At 42.0% G+C, this 18,457-nt stretch overlaps 1 protein-coding gene across 1 annotated transcript in view; it reads left to right on the top strand.

The window, feature by feature from the left end:
• Positions 1–18,457, top strand: part of nup205 (nucleoporin 205) — a 122,499-nt gene that overhangs the window by 45,943 nt on the left and 58,099 nt on the right. The window contains exons 13-18 of the mRNA XM_080190618.1: positions 1,113–1,295; positions 1,761–1,811; positions 5,473–5,682; positions 5,829–5,928; positions 7,466–7,603; positions 11,558–11,747. Coding sequence (XP_080046744.1) covers positions 1,113–1,295; positions 1,761–1,811; positions 5,473–5,682; positions 5,829–5,928; positions 7,466–7,603; positions 11,558–11,747 — 872 coding nt within the window. The remainder of the gene's footprint in view (positions 1–1,112; positions 1,296–1,760; positions 1,812–5,472; positions 5,683–5,828; positions 5,929–7,465; positions 7,604–11,557; positions 11,748–18,457) is intronic.

Here is an 18,457-nt window from a genome sequence, read left to right on the forward strand (position 1 = left end):
TTGATGGTGCCTCTTAGGGGTATGTCAACCCTCTGGAGCAAGTCATTATTACGAGGGAAGAAATGTTAAGTGAATTACAAAGCATTGAGGGAGACAAATCCCCAAGGCCAGATAGCATCTATCCCAGAATACTGAGGGAAACGAGAGAGGAAATTGCTGGGCCTCTAACACAAATCTTTTGTTTCCTCATTGGCCACAGGTGAGGTCCCAGAGGATTGGAAAATAGCCAATGTTGTCCCTTTATTTAAGAAGGGTAGCAAGATAACCCAGGTAATTATAGGCCAGTGAGGTTGACGTCAGTGATAGTGAAATTGTTGGAGAAGATTCTCTGGAACTGTATAGTCTTATTAACGATAGACAGCATGGTTTTGTATGAAGAAGATCATGTCTCACTAATTTGATTGAGGTTTTTGAGGAGAAAACGTAAATGATTAACGAAGGAAGAGCAGTGGATGTTGTCTACATGGACTTTAGTAAAGCATTTGACCAGGTCCCTCATGGCAGGCTGGTGCAAAAGATTAAATCACTGGGGATCATGGTGAAATTGCTAGATGGATTCAGAACTGGCTTGGCCATAGAAGTCAGGAGGTCGTGGTGATTGGGTGTGTTTCTGAATGGAGGTCTGCTCTTTCCCCATTACTCACCAAGTCTTTCCTTTTCAAGTATTTATGAAATTCCCTAGTGAGAGTTATTGCTGATGCAGTGATGGCTGTTTATCTGATATCCAAGTGGGTAAATAAAAAATGTTTGGTACTGAGTACTTGTACCAGTGGCCCAGGCTTGATTTCCACTTTGCTGAGCTTGCTGATCTCAACCAGAGCCGCACTGAAGGAACTGTAATTGGTCTCAGCACACCTGGATTTGTTGCTCTGTGTGTGCCTATGTTGAGTGAGATCGGCATTGGGCTTGGCTGCTTCAGTAATACAACAAGTCAAAACGTGCTGCTCAGCCTTCCGCCTGAGTAATCATGAGGATGACTGGTGCCTGTAGGATTGTATTCCAGTAAAACACCAGCATTTCCATGGTAGGGGAAAATGGATTCAGAGAGGGGAGAAGAGTAAGGGGTTAGGAAGAACCTTCCAGTGCTTACCTTGCCTTGTTTTATCTTCCAGAGTGAGAATGCCCGCCTGGCTTTGTGTGAGCATCCACAGTGGACACCTGTTGTGGTTATGTTGGGCTTGATCCAATGCAGCATTCCACCTGTACTAAAAGCTGAAATACTGAAGACACTGGCAGCATTTGGCAAATCACCAGAGATTGCTTCTTCTCTTTGGCAGTCCCTGGAGTATACCCAGGTAGGCTATACAAAAAGTACTGTTGAATTTGACAAGGTGTCGTATAGAGTGCTCAATAATAGAATAAATATTCTGTAAAGTGAAGATAGTCACAGACTGATGACTCCAGTGGTAACTGGAGACCTGGTGAAGACAGAACTGAACTCTGCCATGGTATCTTCTGGCCATACAGCCTTTTTACTTCCACTGTTTGTTCCTGTACTTGAGAAATACCTACTGAGGGCCTTGAGAGAGAGTCATTCGATAGGGCGCTGATGCGGTGTGGGAGTCAACACTGAAGGAGTGGAGATTCTGATCTGAGAGCATTGTAGCAGCAGGAGCTACGCTTTGATTTCTCGTTTCTCATGTCCCTTGCTATTTGTGACATTAATTATGTGTATCCTAACTTCATTTCCACACAATTCCTGTTTGTCTCATCTCAATATGCAACAATAAATCTTGAATAGTGTTACTTTCATCTTTCAGATATTGCAGACAGTTAGAACTCCAAGTCAGAGACAAGATACTGGGATTGAGGTAAGCACCTATGCAATAACAAAGCTGAATAACGAGGTAGCTCAAGCTATTGTGCTACCAATTACAGACAACCAGGATTTTTATGAATCTTCCCAATGGGCAGTCAGGAATTCAATGCTTAGTTAGCAGTGGTGGAGGAATTGCAATGAAGAATTGCAATTACCAGTGACAAGAGGGGGAAGAAGGAAGTGTGCTGCAGACGGGAATTAAATCAGCAATATGTCGACGTGACTCTTCTTTAAAAAAAAAATTAAAATTGAAAATGTTGAAAATCCGCATGAGGCCTACCTGAGTGCCTTGTGTATGCTGTGTAGACACCTCTACTTTTTAGGAAAGCGCTTCTTTTCCATTTTAACACATCTCTTCTATAGATTCTAATGGACCTTCTATGCATTTCCAGTACAACCTACACTTCATTCAAACTTTGATTATTCCTACTTGCTTGTATTTCCATTGCAATTCATCAGCAATAATTAGAGCTGGTGGGGGGGAACAGGTGGGGCATTACTGTCAGAACTTGGACTGTATTGTGCACCATTATCTCATAATCATAGATTCCTGCAATGCAGAAGGAGGCCAGTCAGCCCATCGAATCTGCACTGACCACAATCCCACACAGGCCCTATCTTCATTACCCCATGCATTTACTCTAGCTAGTCCCCTGACACTAAGGAGCAATTTAGCATGGCCAATGCACCTAACTCGCACATCTTTGGACTGTGGGAGAAAACTGGAGCACCTGGAGGAAACCCATGCAGACGCAGGGAGAACATGCAAACTCCACAAAGTGACCCGAGACTGGAATTGAATCTGGGTCTCTGGAGTTGTGAAGCAGCAGTACTAATCACTGTGCTACCGTGCCACCTTTTCCATTCTCGTCCAGCCTCCCGTTTTTCTATACTTATGAACTGGTGATCATCAAAATCTCTGCTGCCTCTATCCTCACTCTCACAAAGCTCCATTCATTCAGCGTGCTGTGCTTGCTGAAGTTCATTCTGTCTTGGTTCGCTAACATATTTTAAAATTCTCAACCTTGCTTTTAAGTCCCTTTATGGCCTTGCACCTCTATCTCTGTTACCCCCTGCATCCTTACAACCCTTGGAGATTCCTTTGCTCCTCCAATTCTGACCTTATGCATCCTCAAATTTAATCATTTCATGAAGGCTGGGTGGCTGGTTTGTGATGTGGAGCAATGCCAGCAGTGCAGGTTCAATTCCTGTACCCGCTGAGGCTATTCATGAAGACCCTGCCTTGTCCACCTTGTCCTTCGCCTCAGGTGTGGTGACCTTTGGGTTAAAATACCACCAGTCAGCTCTCCTCAAAGAGGAGAATAGCCTATGGTCTTCTTGAACTGTGGCAACGTTTATCTTTTTTTTACATCTACCTTCAACTACTTTTGCTGTAAGCTCTGGAATACTGTTTATAAACCCCTCTCCACGATTTTTGATTAACTCCTGTGAAATGCCTTAAGACATTCTACTATATTACAGGTGCAATATAAATGTTGGTTTCTGAGGAATGATGCTAAGATTGTTCATATAAATTCCAAAATTTTCCCTTTTTTGTTATTAGACAGTTAACAAGGATAGTTGTAGATTTCCTCAACTTGTTTTGGTACACACTGTCTTCTCAGTTGGAATCATTTGCGATGTTGTGCTCTAAATAATGCACTGTTTTTCTGAAGTCTGGTCTAAGGTTCAAAGGTGGTTCTGGAACTAAAATGATGCCATTTTATTTTGGCTCTGAAGAAGTCATACTAATTTGAAACATTTGCTCTATGATGCCAGATCTTCTGAGTATTTCTAGCGTTTTCTGTTTTTGTTTGAGATTCCAGCACTTGCAGTATTTTAGTTCATTTTTTACAATTCATAAACTATTGTAAAATATATTATAGAAAAGGAGACCATTTTTCAAAACAATCTGAGTTGTCATTAATGTTCCCCTTGAAACTTCTTCCACTTTCCTTGTCTTATCTATGCCTCCCTTTCATTTTCCCTCCTTCTTCGTAGCCTTATTTAGTTTCTCCTGAAATGAGTCAGGATTTGTTACTGGACTGTCTTCTGGCCGCAGTGCAAGCACAGGGTGAAATTATTACTGCCAACTGCTTCTGCAAGTTGTAGGGAACATGCACCACAGTCTGACAGCATGCACCCAGCTCAATGTACCTGCTCCACATGAACTGAAGTAGTTCAAGAAGGCAGCTCACCACGTTCTTGAGAACAGTTGGAAATAGGGAACAAATGCTGGCCTAGCCAGTGAAGCTCATCGTCCATAAATGAATGAAGAAGAAAATCACCAATTAGCTCACTGACATAGATTGACTACTGGTCTTCTAATGCCACCAATTTAAATTTTCATCCTAGCATTTAAATCCTTATGTGGTTTGCCCCCTTATCTTCAAAACCTCCTCCAGTCCTATATTTGCTTAGAATTCAGTTCCTTTGACTGATCTATTGTGCAATCCCCCTCCCTTTACCCAATTAAAGTAAGTAAAGTTTATTTATTAGTCACAAGTAAGGCTTACATTAATCATAGAATCATAGAACCCTACAGTTTAGAAAGAGGCCCTTCGGCCCATCGAGTCTGCACCGAACACAATCCCACCCAGGCCCAACCCCCATATCCCTACATATCATACCCACTAATCCCTCTAACCTGCACATCCCTGGACACTAAGGGCCAATTTCTTAGCATCACCAATCAACCTAACCGGCACATCTTTGGACTGTGGGAGGAAACCGGAGTACCTGGAGAAAACCCACGCAGACACGAGGAGAATGTGCAAACTCCACGCAGACACGAGAGAATGTGCAAACTCCACACAGACAGTGACCCAAACCAAGAATCAAACCCAGGACCCTAGAGCTGTGAACCAGTAGTGTTAACCACTGTGCTACTGTGCTACGCTAACACTACAATGAAGTTACTGTGAAATTCTCCAAGTTGCTACACTCCAGTGCCTGTTCCAGTCAATGCACTTAAGCAGCATGTCTTTCAGACTGTGGGAGGAAACGGTAGCACCTGGAGGAAACCCACACAGACAAGGGGAAAATGTGCAAACTCCACACTGACAGTGACGCAAGCTGGGATTCGAACCTGGGTCCCTGGCACTGTGAGGCAGCAGTCCTAACTACTGTGCCACCGTGCCCATAATTAGGAAAATATGAAGTAACTTGGCTTCACCCTCTGAAACATTGACCCTAAAACCCTTTGACTTGGCTCTTCTCATTTAAGACCATCTGTAAAATCAACAACTTTGATGACGGTTTTCATTACCCTTCCTAATTATTCTTCTGTGGCTCATGTCTCTTTCTGTCAGATTATACCTTTGCGATGAAGATACTACCACCCCTAAATACAAGTGTTTGTTTTTGCCACACATTCAAACAAAAAAGCATGGTTAGGGCAGATGTAAAAGTCTTTTTTGGCACTGGGCTGTGATGATCTGGATGTGCTGCCTGCAAGGCAGGAACTTTCAACAGGAAATTGGATATATTCTTGAAAGCGCAAAAGTTGCAAGTCTATGGAGAAAGTGAGGGGGAACTGAGAATAATTTGAGTGATCTTTCAGGCATAATGTGACAAGTGATTTCCACAATCTGAATAATATGATTTGGGATTCAGTTTCAGAAATTCACTTTGCTTATTTTTTTAACCCTCAGGTGGAGTTGAATGAAATTGAATCTCGCAGTGAGGAGTATCCTCTCACCAGAGCATTTTGTTATCTCATAAGTACACTGGTAGAAAGCTCTTTCCCCACAAACCTTGGAGCAGGCCTCCGTCCGCCAGGATTTGATCCTTATCTCCAGTTCCTCAGGGACTCTGTGTTTCTCCGCTTTCCGACCAGAGCATACAGGAGAGCTGCAGAAAAGGTGAGAGATGGCTTGGGTCTTTGTAGAAACTGTGTTGGATATCTCACTTCATACATGTTCTTTCTTTCCTTGATCCCTGAATATTGCTGCACTACGGACCTGGACTTTGAACAATGTTAATTCTTCTTGTGTGTGAACTTCCACAGTGGGAGGTGGCGGAAGTTGTGCTTGAGGTTTTCTACAAATTGCTGAGAGATTATGAACCCAGGCCAGAAGATTTTACAGACCAAATGGTGGAGCTTCAAGGTCAGTTGTGGGCAGCAGCTCAATGGGTGAAGTTTTGTTCACTTTTTTTTCTCAGATTTCCCTAAAATCTGTTGAAAGCAATATTTAAATTGCAAATCCAGTCCCTTCTGCCTTTTTGTCAATTTTAATATCCGGTGTGAATGATACTGAATGATTGCCATGAGATGGAGATGCCGGCGTTGGATTGTGGTGGGCACATTAAGAAGTCTCGTAACACCAGGTTAAAGTGCAACAGGTTTATTTGGCATCACAGGCTTTCGGAGCCTTGCTCCTTTAGCAGATGAGAAATGCTCCAAAAGCTCATGATTCCAAATAAACCTATTGGACTTTACCTGATGCTGTAAGACTTCTTACAGTGTTCAGAATTCATAGGTTCTCGGTGATGTCCTGTTGCTCCACTCTCAAAAAACTAGTCCCCCATCAAACTGCATCAATGTGATGCTGTTTCTATTTTGGGTCAGCCTGTGGTATTTTTGCAGGAGACTGCCAACTTAATACCAATTAGTGCTGAATCAGTTGCAGCTTGGTTGGCAGAAGCAAATGTACTGGGTCAATGGGCAGAGCAAAGCTTTCGCTCAATCTTTCCAGGTTGACTTGAAACCACCATCAGGTGACTGGAAAGTGAATGGACCCATGTGTTCAAGGTGCTTAGTGAAGTCTCTTGCCAAAATGAATGTTAATGTCTAACCAAACTGCTATTGGCATTCGGAGAATCCTTCTAGTCATGTGAATGGGCAATGTCTATTTCAGCCATTTAGATTCCCAATAAAACTTCCTCTTGGGCATTTAGAATCATTTAGTTATCTATCAATTCTATCATTCATAGATAGGGTGGCATGGTAACACAATGATTAACACTGCTGCTTCACAGCTCCAGGGACCTGGGTTCGATTCCCGGCTTGGGTCACTGTCTGTGTGGAGTTTGCACATTCTCATGTCTGCATGGGTTTCCTCTGGGTGCTCTGGTTTCCTCCCACAGTCCAAAGATGTGTGGGTTAGGTTGATTGGCCATGCTAAATTGACTATAGATGCATAGCTTAGAGGATTAGTGGGTAAAATATGTACGGATATGGGGGTAGGGCCTGGGTAGGATCGTGGTCAGTGCAGACTCAATGGGTCAAATGGCATCTTTCTGTACTGTGGGGTTTCTATGATTTTTTTATGATTCATAGAATCCCTACAGTGCAGAAAGAGGCCATTCGGCCCACTGAGCCTGCACTGGCCACAATCCCACCCAAGCCCAATCCCTGTAAACTGATGTATTTACCCTGCTAATCCCACTGACTAAGGGGCAATTTAGCATGGCCAATCAACCTAACCCGCACATCTTTGGACCTGGATGGATGAAACCTTGTACTTCAGTAGGATTATGGTGGATTCAAATTAAACATATCTAAGCCACCGAAGAATTAGGTTGGCTCTGATGTGTCTTTAAGTCCATTTTGTGGTAAGTATGGTCTATGCAGCTACATAATATCTAATCCCAAAAGTCATGGTGCATTGTTGAGATGAATTACTCTTCTACTTTGATTTCTAGGTGAACTGGTAGTTGCGTACAAGTCTCCAGGATACAACCTGATGTTTCACCTGCTGAATGACTCCCCACTGTTGGGTCTTTGTCTGAGCCTCTTGGAAGAAGGCGTTAAACTGCTGGACACTTATGCACCATTCCCTGGTAGGTAAATCTGTGCTTGTAACAATGATGAGTTGGGTATTAATGTCAGAGTGCTCTTTTTGTCGTCTTCACACTTTTGGGAGAAGATTCCTCACTTTTTCTCCTGCTCTAACTCTCAAAACTGTCAAATTCACCTATCTCAGATTTTCCTTTGTGCAGTAGATTTGAGCTGTTGCCCCATTTGTGCATCATTTTATTGTATTCAGCTTTGATTGGCTGTGACTAGTTACTGTGGTTTCTCAAAATAAGATGCAAAAAAATTCTAAATCTGGCCATTTTTCTCTGCCCTTGTATGTCTTTTTTTACCCCATGTATTTAACATTAAGAGCCATATGCAGGGTGCAGAAAAACTGCTGGAGCAGAAAAATACTAAAGCTACAGTTTCGGGAAACTCTTAATCGATCTCTGTTGTTATGATGTTCCCATAATAGTAGCCACTAAATGGCCACATCTAGTGAATGGACAGTGTTATGGCATTATTTGTCAGCCTGAATAATAATTAAACTTGAACTCGCCCAGTGGTGACAAAACATCTGTTAGCGCCATAAAGAAGTTTCAGCAGGAAAATGTGTTCCGCTTTTTATGGTATGACATTTTGAACAGTAAGTTCTTAAACTAGCTGTGGACATCACCACGATAGGCTGTCATCTGCACACAACACATGGCTTATGTCTTGTTTAATACGTACTTTGTCATACTCTTGTTGCAGCTTTTATTTTGGTCCAAATTTCTTTTCTAAAAGCAGCAATTTAAAAATCAACAGTGAGGAAAATTGGCCAGTCAAATCAATTTATTCTAGCGTATTTACTTCCATTGCCAGAAAAGATAGCCTTGCGGCAGTACCATGCACAATTATAGACACTGTCTCTGTATGTGCTGCATAAAAGACTGATCCAGAAGGTGAGATTGCGGGGATTGGGAGTCGAGTACTGGATTGGATTGATGATTGGCAGACTGACAGAAAGCAGAGGATCAGGATAAATGGGTCCTTTTCTAGCTGGCAGACTAACTAGCGGAGTGCCACAAGGATCAGTCCTCAAACCTCAACTGTTTGCAATCTATATAAATGATATGCAAGCAGGGACAGTGTGTAACACAGCAAAATTTGCAGATGACACTAAAATAGTTGGGAAAGCAGACAGTGAACAGGATATAAGATTCTACAGATGGATATAAATAGACTAGGAGAATGAGCCAAAATTTAGTAGATGGTGTTTTTAGGCAGAAAAAATAGGCAAATTATTACTTAAGTGGAAAGCAGATACAAAATGCGTCCAGGCAGAGGGATCTGGGTGTCTGTGTTCATGAATTGCAGCAAGTTGGTATGCAGATGCAGCACAGGATAAAAAAGGCAAATGGGATGTTGACGTTTATTGGGAAAGGACTGGAGTATAAAAGTAGGGAAGTGTTGCTGCAATTGTATAGGATGTTAGTGAGACCACATCTGGAGTATTTTATCCAGTTTTGGTCTCCTTATTTGAGGAAGGATGTGGTGGCGTCAGAGGCAGTTCAGAGGATATTCACCAGATTGATTCTGGGGATGAAGGGATTAACGTATCATGAGGGATTAAACAGTCCGGGTTTGTACTCACTGGAGTCTAGACGGATGAGGGGGGATGGGATTGAGGTATATCAGATTTTTAAAGGGATTGATAAAGTAAATGTGGACCAAATGTTTCCTCTTAAGGCTATCTGGAACAGCTGTAGGTTGAGTGGCAGTAGATTCAAAACTGAGATGAGGATGAACTACTACTTGCAGAGGGTGGTGAATTTGTAGAACGTGCTGCCCCATAGTGTGGGTAGAGTCTGAATCCCTGGTTTCAAGAAGGTGATAGATATAGGTCTGATGATAAATGGGTTAAAGGGACATGAGGAACAGATGGGAAGTGGATTTGAGACCAAGGAGAGATCAGCCGTGAGTTGATCGAGCCTGCTCTGCTATTCAAAGGGCTGAATTTCCCTATTTCTGCTCCTAATTTCTATGTTCTCATCTCAATTCTGTAACACTTGTAAAACACATGTATGTGCGTGCGCACACGTTCTCAATTTTATTCTGTGGAAAAGTGGAGTCCATTATTCTTGGGCTTGACTATTCCAGTGCTCTCTTAACTGGCCCCCATCTTCCATCATTCAGCTGAGTTCGTTTAAAACTTTCTGAAAGTGAGACAAATTATACTCAACAATTGCTTGTTGACCTCTGTCTTGATTTTTAAATTCTCATCTTTGTTTTCAAATCCTTGCATGGCTTTGACCCTCTCTATTTCCGTTACGCTATCCATCCTTACCACTCTTTAAGATCTTTGCAGTCTTCCATTTGCAGTCTGTTATGCCAACCCAATTTTAATTGCTTCACTATTGGTGGCCATATTTCCAGTGCTGAGGCCCTAAGCTCTGGAATTCCCTTTATAAGCTTCGCTGCTTCTTTACCTCTTTCTTTCCTAAATTCTTTTTAAGCCTTCATTAATAATAGATTGTAGCTTTTTCCTGACAATTACACCCACAGCAAAACACAGGAACCAAAGATCTCTAACCTACACCCACAGCAAGGCACAGAATTTCCACAGGAAAATAAATAAGCACTTGTGTTTCAATGTCAGGCTGTATAGTAATTTGTCTTATCTTCAAGAATGATTATGGACGGGGAATAATTATGAACAGAGAAACAATTTCTCTCACAAGTAACAATTGCAACTACTATTTAAACATTCAGAATCTCTTTTTAATATATGAAGGACCGCATGATCATGTCAGTATGTACAAGATATAATGAAGTTTGAGCTGAGCAACTAAAATTATATAAGTCTTTTTTTTGACTTCCTTCTGTGGAATGACAATCTTGAAGGCCAAGAAGGACAATGAGAACAACTTGTATTTATATAGTATCTTTAATGTAATAAAACATCCCAAGATATTCCACTTGAGCGTTACACTGAACTACACAGGAGATGTGAATGCAGATGACCAAAAGCTCGTCTCGTAGCTCGGTGGATGTTCCATCAATGAAAAAAAATTGATGAATATGGCTGCAAAGAGTTATAGACACGTTTAGCGAATGGCCAAAAGGTGCAGATGCACTATAATGTGTTGGTATGTGAAGTTATTCACTTTGGCCATAAGAATGGAAAAACAAAATATTTTTTAAGAATGTGTAACTTATAAATGTTGAGGTTTAGCAAGACTTGAGTGTACTTACAGAAGGAACACAGTCAGCATGCAGGTACTGCAGACAGTTGGGGAGGCAAAACATGTTAGGCTTTATTTCAAGAGATTGGAGTACAAGAATGAGGGAGTCTTGCTACAGTTATAATAGAACTTTGGTGAGACCACACACCTGGGATACTGTGCACAGTTTTGTTCTCCATGTTTAAGAATGTGTATTGAAGGCAGTATAGGCTCAGGACCAATGATGAAAGGTTAAGTAAATGGGCCAATACACTCAAGTTCCGAGGAAGAGAGGTAATTTCATTGAAACAAACAAGAATCTGAAGAGGCTTGACAGGGTAGGCACAGGGTTGTTTCTCCTGGCTGGAGAATCTAGAACATGAGGGCACAGTCTCTTGACACAGAGGAGAAATTTCTTCACTCAAGGTTGTAGATGCTCCGTTGTTGGTATATTGAAAGTTGAGTCATACTTTTGGTCTTTCCAGAACAGGAGGGAAAGTGAAGTTGAGACAGAAGATCAGCTCTTATCAAATGGCAAAACAGGCTCAAGAGACGCGTAGTTTATTTCTGTTTCTATGTCTTATGTCCATATTTTCTTGTGATTTTAGTTCCGTTTTTATTCTATTCCTTTACATGCTGTTGATTGTCTGCAATTTGTTAGAGCTGTTGGTGTCAGTTCATGTCAATGATAGATCCTAAGATTTCATTGGAGATATTTAAAAAGTTACCTTCACAAAGCACCTGTACTGTGGGATGCTTTTAATTATAAACCATGTTTTCCAAATGCCTCAGGTAAAAAGCACTTGGAAAAAGCAGTGGAATACTCCCTGGGTCTTTTGGAGCTGGCCCTTCAAAAGGAGAATCAATTTATGGATTGGCTGAGAGAGAGCCATTCCTCCGTCATAGCCACGTCCCTTGAACAGCTGCTTCAGGGCATCAACCCACGCACCAAAAAGGCTGACCATGTAGTCAATATTGCTCGGTAAGTTAAAAATGCCACCATTACTCTGCTTTGTGTACCATGGATTTTTACATGCAATTCTAAATGATGCAAAGGTTTGGTTAAAATCTGTAGTTTTTCATTTTCACAAGGGCATGTCATGTAACACTTAATGCATAAGTGCTTTAAAAATATCAGTTCCCAATTATCAACTCAAATCTATTTGAAGATGGTTCAGACACTAACTATCCCTCCAAGTATTAGTTTTTCTTCAAAATATGTTTGCAGTATTAATTATTTTAAAGGAATTCCTCATGGAACAGTCAATGCACTTTACAAGTAATTAATTTTGTAAGGTGTTTCTGAGAAAATGATCTCTAATTCCCTACAGGACTCTCTTCTTTCAAACCCCTATATGTTGTCTATCATTGAAAGTAATTCATTGCTAGTACTCTGGAGTCAGTCTTTGGGTAATCAATCTCTGTGTTATATCAGGATTCTTTTGTTTTTAATTACTTATGTGCCTCAATTGTGATGCTCAAGATCTTGTTTGTCTTTTTTGCAGCCATGTCAACTTATCTTCCTCCTTCAAAGATTTTTGTACCTACTCCCCCAGATCTCTGTTGCTGCTCTCTTAATATAAGAACATAAGAATTAGGAGCAGGAGTAGGCCATCTGGCCCCTCGAACCTGCTCCACCATTCATTAAGGTCATGAATGATCTTTTCATGCACTCAGCTCCGCTTATCCGCCAGCTCACTACAGCCGTTAATCTCTTTACTGTTCAAAAATTTATCCTTGCCTTAAAAACATTCAATGAAGTAGCCTCAACTGCTTCACTGGGCAGGGAAGTCCACAGATTCAAAAACCTTTGTGTGAAGAAGTTCCTCCTCAACTCAGTCCTAAATCTGCTCCCCCTTATTTTGAGGCCATGCCCCCTACTTCTAGTTTCACCTGCCAGTGGAAACAACTTCCCTGCTTCAATCTTGTCTATTTATTTCATAATCTTATATGTTTCTATAAGGCCTCCCCTCAGTCTTCTGAATTCCAATGAGTATAGCCCTGGTTGACTCAGTCTATCCTCATAAGCTGGAATCAACCTAGTGAATCTCCTCTGCACCCCCTCCAGTGCTAGTATATCCTTCCTCAAGTAAGGAGACCAAAACTGTTCATGGTACTCTAGGTGTGGCCTCACCTTATACAGCTGCAAGATAACCACACTTTTTAAACTCCATCCCTCTGGCAATGAAGGACAAAATTACATTTGCCACCTTAATTACCTGCTGCACCTGCAAACCAACTCCTTGAGATTCCTGCAGAAGAACACCCAGGTCTCTCTGCACAGCAGCATGCTGCAATTTTTTACCATTTAAATAACCAAATTTGCCATTTTGCTGTTATACCTCCCAAAATGGATGACCTATATTTACCAACATTGTACTCCATCTGCCAGACCCTCTCCCACTCACTTAGACTATCTGTATCCCTTTGCAGACTTTCAGCGTCCTCTGCACATTTTGTTCTGTCACTCATTTTAGCGTCATCTGCGAATTTTGACACACCACACTTGGTCCCTGACTCCAAATCATTTATGTAAATCTTAAACAATTGCGGTCCCAACTCTGATCCCTGAGGCTCACCACTAGTCACTGGTCACCAACCAGAAAAGCTCCCATTTACCTCCACTCTTTGCTTTCTGTTTGTTACCCAATCCTCTGTCCATGCTAATACATTACCCATAACACCGTGCACCTTTATCTTAAGCAGCAGCCTTTGGAGCGGCATCTTGTCAAACCCTCCTGGAAATCCAGATGTACCACAGATTCCCCATTGTCCATTGCCTGCACAATGTTCTCAAAGAGTTCCATCAAATTAGTCAAACGTGATCTGCCCTTCATGAACCCATGTTGCATTAAACCATTTAGTCTATATTCAGTCTTAACCTCTGAGTACAATCACAGGTTAGGGTGGGAGGTTAGTCCAGAAGTTCAATTTGTGTGGGGATCAGAACTGTTGTTACCCAAGAATTAGAAGTGGTTTTAATTCTTCTAACTTTTCCTGGGTAACTATTACTGTAAGGCAGTCAGATTTAAATCAAAATGTTTGTTTGAATTTCCTGGGTAATTGGCGTGCAGTCCTTATGTGGGGAAGAGCATATCTTTGGGCTACCTGCTGAGATTGGAGATTACAGGCCATTTTTCTCCTCATTCTTCTCTCAGGATCATAGAATTAGGTTTATATGAGAATGAGATCATTTGATCTATTGTGTCCTTTTTGGCCCTGTGCAGGAGCAATCCAGCTAACTGCACTCCTTTTCCCTGCAAATTCTTCTCTTCAGATAATCATGCGTAACTTTTGAAATCCATGATTATATCTTATATATGTTCAGGCAGTGCATTCCAGATCTTAACCAATTGCTGCGTAAAGCAGTTTTCTTTGTTTTGCCTTTTTTTTGCCTTTTACCTTAAATCAGTATCGTCTTGTTCTCAACCCTTCTGCTGAGCGGAACAGGTTACTACCATCTATTTTGCCCAGTGTTAAGGAACAGATCAGAAGTTCCAAAGTATTTCATGAAGTTAGCCTAGACCTTAAACTTTTACTTTTGATTTTAGCATCAAGTGAGCTTAAGGTGTTTCACTCCAATTGTGATTCAAGTGACCCATTCGGAACCTTTTATTTAAAACAAACTTCATTTAAGCACACAGTTAGAATATAACAAAAAGAATTAACATAACTTTTACCAGTTAAACTACTCAAACGTGACAACGTAAAATTCTTAACAGCTAGCTATCTCTAGTATTGCAATTTAGCAGTGTCCTTCAGACATAAATCCCTTCTTTAGAACCAGTAAGCTCAAACCAAAGATGCTTATTTAAATACTAGATTTCTGGAGAGTAATCTAGACAGACACCCTTCCAATACTCGTGCAGCAACCTCCAGAGAAAGTTCCACCCAAAGGTAGGGGGAACAAAATAGCTTATATCTTGGTAGATTCCCATCTTCACTTCAAACAGAACAAGAGGTACAGAAAAACCAACCTCTCTCTCGAAATCCCCCAAAATAGACTGCCTCAAGTTCTCCAGAATTGCACTGCTTGGCAATGTGGTGGAGGCAGGTTCAATTGAAGAATTCAAGAGGACATTAGAATTGTAGAGTCCCAACAGTGCAGAAGGAGGTTATTCAGCTCTTCGAACCTGTACCAACCATAATCCCACTCAGGCCCTATCTGTGTAACCCCATATATTTACCCTGCTCATCCCCTTGACACCAGGGGCAATTTACTATGGCTAGTCCACCAAACTCTCACACCTTTGGAGTGTGGGAGGAAACCAGAGGAAACCTACGCAAAACTTGCAAACTCCACACAGATAGTCATCCGAGGCCGGAATTGAACCCGGGTCCCTTGTGCTATGAGGGAGCTGTGCTAACCACTAGGCCACCATGATGCCTTGAATGATTATTTTGAACAGAAACAATGTGCAAAGGTATGGGGAAAAGGCAGGGGAATAGTACTATGTCATGTTACTTGTTTGAAAGTTGGTGAGGATGTGATGGAGCGAATGGCTTCCTTCTATGATGTAACAATTCTGTGTGACACTGAGAATGGGACACGATACATCAGTTGTGGCCAAGCCAGTGTTTTATGAATTTTCACCATAACTTCTTGGCCTTCATACTCTAAGTCCCTATTTATGTGTTTTATTAGCCACTTTCTAAACCTGCCCTGCCACCTTCAAACGTTTGTGCACATACACCCTCCAGGTCCCTCTGTTCATTTATCCCTTTTAGAATCTTATCCTTTAGTTTCTATTGCTCTTCCTTGTTCTGCCTACCAAAATATGTCAATTCACATTTCTCTGTGTTAAATTCCATCTGCACATGTCCACCCATTCCAACAACCTGCTTATGTCCTTGTGATACCCAATAGAGTCAGCATACTTTTATGAAGAGCAAATCATGTTTGATTAATTTGCTAGAGCTCTTCAAAGAGGCAACAGGTAAAGTGGATAATGGGGATCGTGCAGATATAGCATATCTGGACTTACGGAAGGCATTTGATGTGGTGCTGCCCAAAAAGTTAATTCACAAGGTTAGATCAAATTGGCATTAGGGGTAATTTATTAGCTTGGATAGGTGACTGGCTGATGGACAGAAGACAGAGAGGCGGAATAAATGTTTTTTTTTCTGGACGGCAAAATGTAACTATTGGGGTGCCACAGGGTTTGGTCCTTGGGTCCCAACTATTTACATCTATGTTAACAACATGGGTACAGGGATAGAAGTCTCTGTAGCCAAATTTGCAAATGACACAAAAGTAAATGGGACAGTAAGTTGTGATAAGGAAATAACCCTACAAATGGATACAGATAGATTAGGAGAGTAGGCCAAAAGATGGCCGATAAAGTTTAATGTGGATAGATGTGAGGTCATGCCTTTTGGTTGGAAAAATTGGAAGGCGACTTATTATCTAAATGGGGATGGACTATGGGGTGCTCTGGTGCAGAGGGATCTGGGTGTCTAGCATACAGGTACAGCAGATAATAAAGAAAATGAATTGAATGTTGGCATTTGAAGTTAAAGTAGAAAGGTATAAAAGTAAGGAAATATTGTTGCAACTATACAACGCATTGGTGCAGAAGGTCAGGGGGCATGGAGTTGGGAGTAGGGTGTTAGCGTGGATAGAGGATTGGCTGTCAAATAGTAGGCAGAGAGTGGGGGTCAATGAGTGCTATTCGGATTGGAGGTTGGTGACTAGTGGAGTGCCCCAGGGGTCGGTGCTGGGGCCTCAGCTATTCACCATTTATATAGATGATCTGGAGGAGGGAACCGAGTGTATGGTGTCGAAATTTGCTGATGACACCAAGATTGGTGGAACGGCAAATTGTGCGGAGGGTGTGGAGAGTCTGCAGAAGGATCTAGATAGGCTGGACGAATGGGCCAGGAGCTGGCAAATGGAATTTAATGTTGGCAAATGTGAGGTTGTCCACTTTGGTAGGAATAATGGTAGGAAGGACTATTACTTACGTGGCGAAAAACTGCAGCATGCGACGGTGCAGAGGGACCTCGGGATCCTTGTGCATGAGTCGCAAAAACCCAGCCTGCAGGTGCAGCAGGTGGTCAGGAAGGCGAATGGGATGCTGGCCTTCATAGCGAGGGGGATTGAATATAAAAGTAGGGAGGTCTTGCTGCAGCTGTATAGGGTGCTGGTGAGGCTGCAGCTGGAGTACTGTGTGCAGTTTTGATCGCCGCACTTGCGCAAGGATATTTTGGCCTTGGAGAGAGTGCAGAGGAGGTTTACTAGGCTGATTCCGGAGTTGAGGGGGTTGAGCTATGAGGAGAGGCTGAATAAACTAGGCTTGTACTCGTTAGAGTTTAGAAGAATGAGGGGAGATCTCATTGAGACGTATAAGATGTTGAATGGGATGGATAGGATAGAGGTGGAGAGGCTCTTCCAGCTCAGAAAGGACAGTAGGACTAGAGGGCACAGCCTCAAGATAAAGGGGGGGCGGTTTAGAACGGAGTTGAGGAGGAACTTCTTCACTCAAAGGGTGGTGAATCTCTGGAATTCTCTGCCCGTTGAAGTGGTGGAGGCTGCCTCGCTCAATATTTTTAAGACGTGGGTTGATGGGTTTTTGATAAGAGAGGGGATTAAGGGTTATGGGGAGAGGGCGGGAATGTGGAACTGAGCCATGACAGATCAGCCATGATCTTATTGAATGGCGGGGCAGGCTCGAGGGGCTAGATGGCCTACTCCTGCTCCTATTTCTTATGTTCTTATGGTGAGACTGCGTCGAGGCAAAACTGTATTGTGTACAGTTTTGGTCCCCTTATTTGAGAAAAGATGGAGTGGCATTGGAGGCAGTTCAGAGGAGGTCCACTAGATAGATTCCAGGTTTGTCGTATGAAGTGAGATTGAACAATTTAGGTCTGTACTCTCTGGAATTTAGAAGAATGAGAGGAGATCAAATTGAGGTTTATAAAATGATGACAGGTATGGGTAAGGTAGACATGAAGTGGATGCTTCCTCTTGTGGGGCATCCTAGGGCAAGAGACCATAGTCTTAGGATAAAGAGTTGCAAATTTAAAACAGAATTGAGGAGAAACTACTTCTCCCAAAGATTTGTGCATCTGTGAAATTCGCTACCCCAAAGTGTGGTGGATGCAGGGGCAGTGAGTAAATTTAAGAAGGAGTTACTCAGATTTTTAACTGGTAATGAAGGGTTATGGGGAGAAGGCAGGAAAATGGGGATGAGGAGCATATCACCCTTGATCAAATGGTGGAGCATTTTGCTCCTCTACTTTATGGATATGACCGGCTCTGTTAGCAGGATAAATCAACCGGGGGTGACAGCACCATGATATACATTCAGAATAGAGTGAGAGTCCTCAATACTGAAGTCTCTTGGTATTGAGATAAACATGGGTTGGGAAATCTGCTGGTTATGATGTATTCGCATTCATCAACTGATGAACCAGTACTCCTCCGTATTGGATTGTGCTTGGAAAAAGCACTAGAGATAGAAAGGACTCAGAATGTACTCTAGGTGGGACAAGTTAAATAGCCAAGTGTTGCTTGGTAGTTCTTCTACTGACAGAGCTGGTGGAATCCCGAAGGACATATTTGCTAGACTGAGACTGTAGCAGGTAGTTGATAGATAAATGTGTGGAAAAAAAAACCTTTTTGACCTCATCCTTTACAATCTACCTGTCACAGATGAAAATCTGTCCACAATTGTTTTCTGGGGAGTAAAC

Source organism: Carcharhinus amblyrhynchos, chromosome 6 (genome assembly GCF_965287045.1).
Source record: "Carcharhinus amblyrhynchos chromosome 6, sCarAmb.v2.hapA, whole genome shotgun sequence".
NCBI lineage: Eukaryota > Metazoa > Chordata > Chondrichthyes > Carcharhiniformes > Carcharhinidae > Carcharhinus > Carcharhinus amblyrhynchos.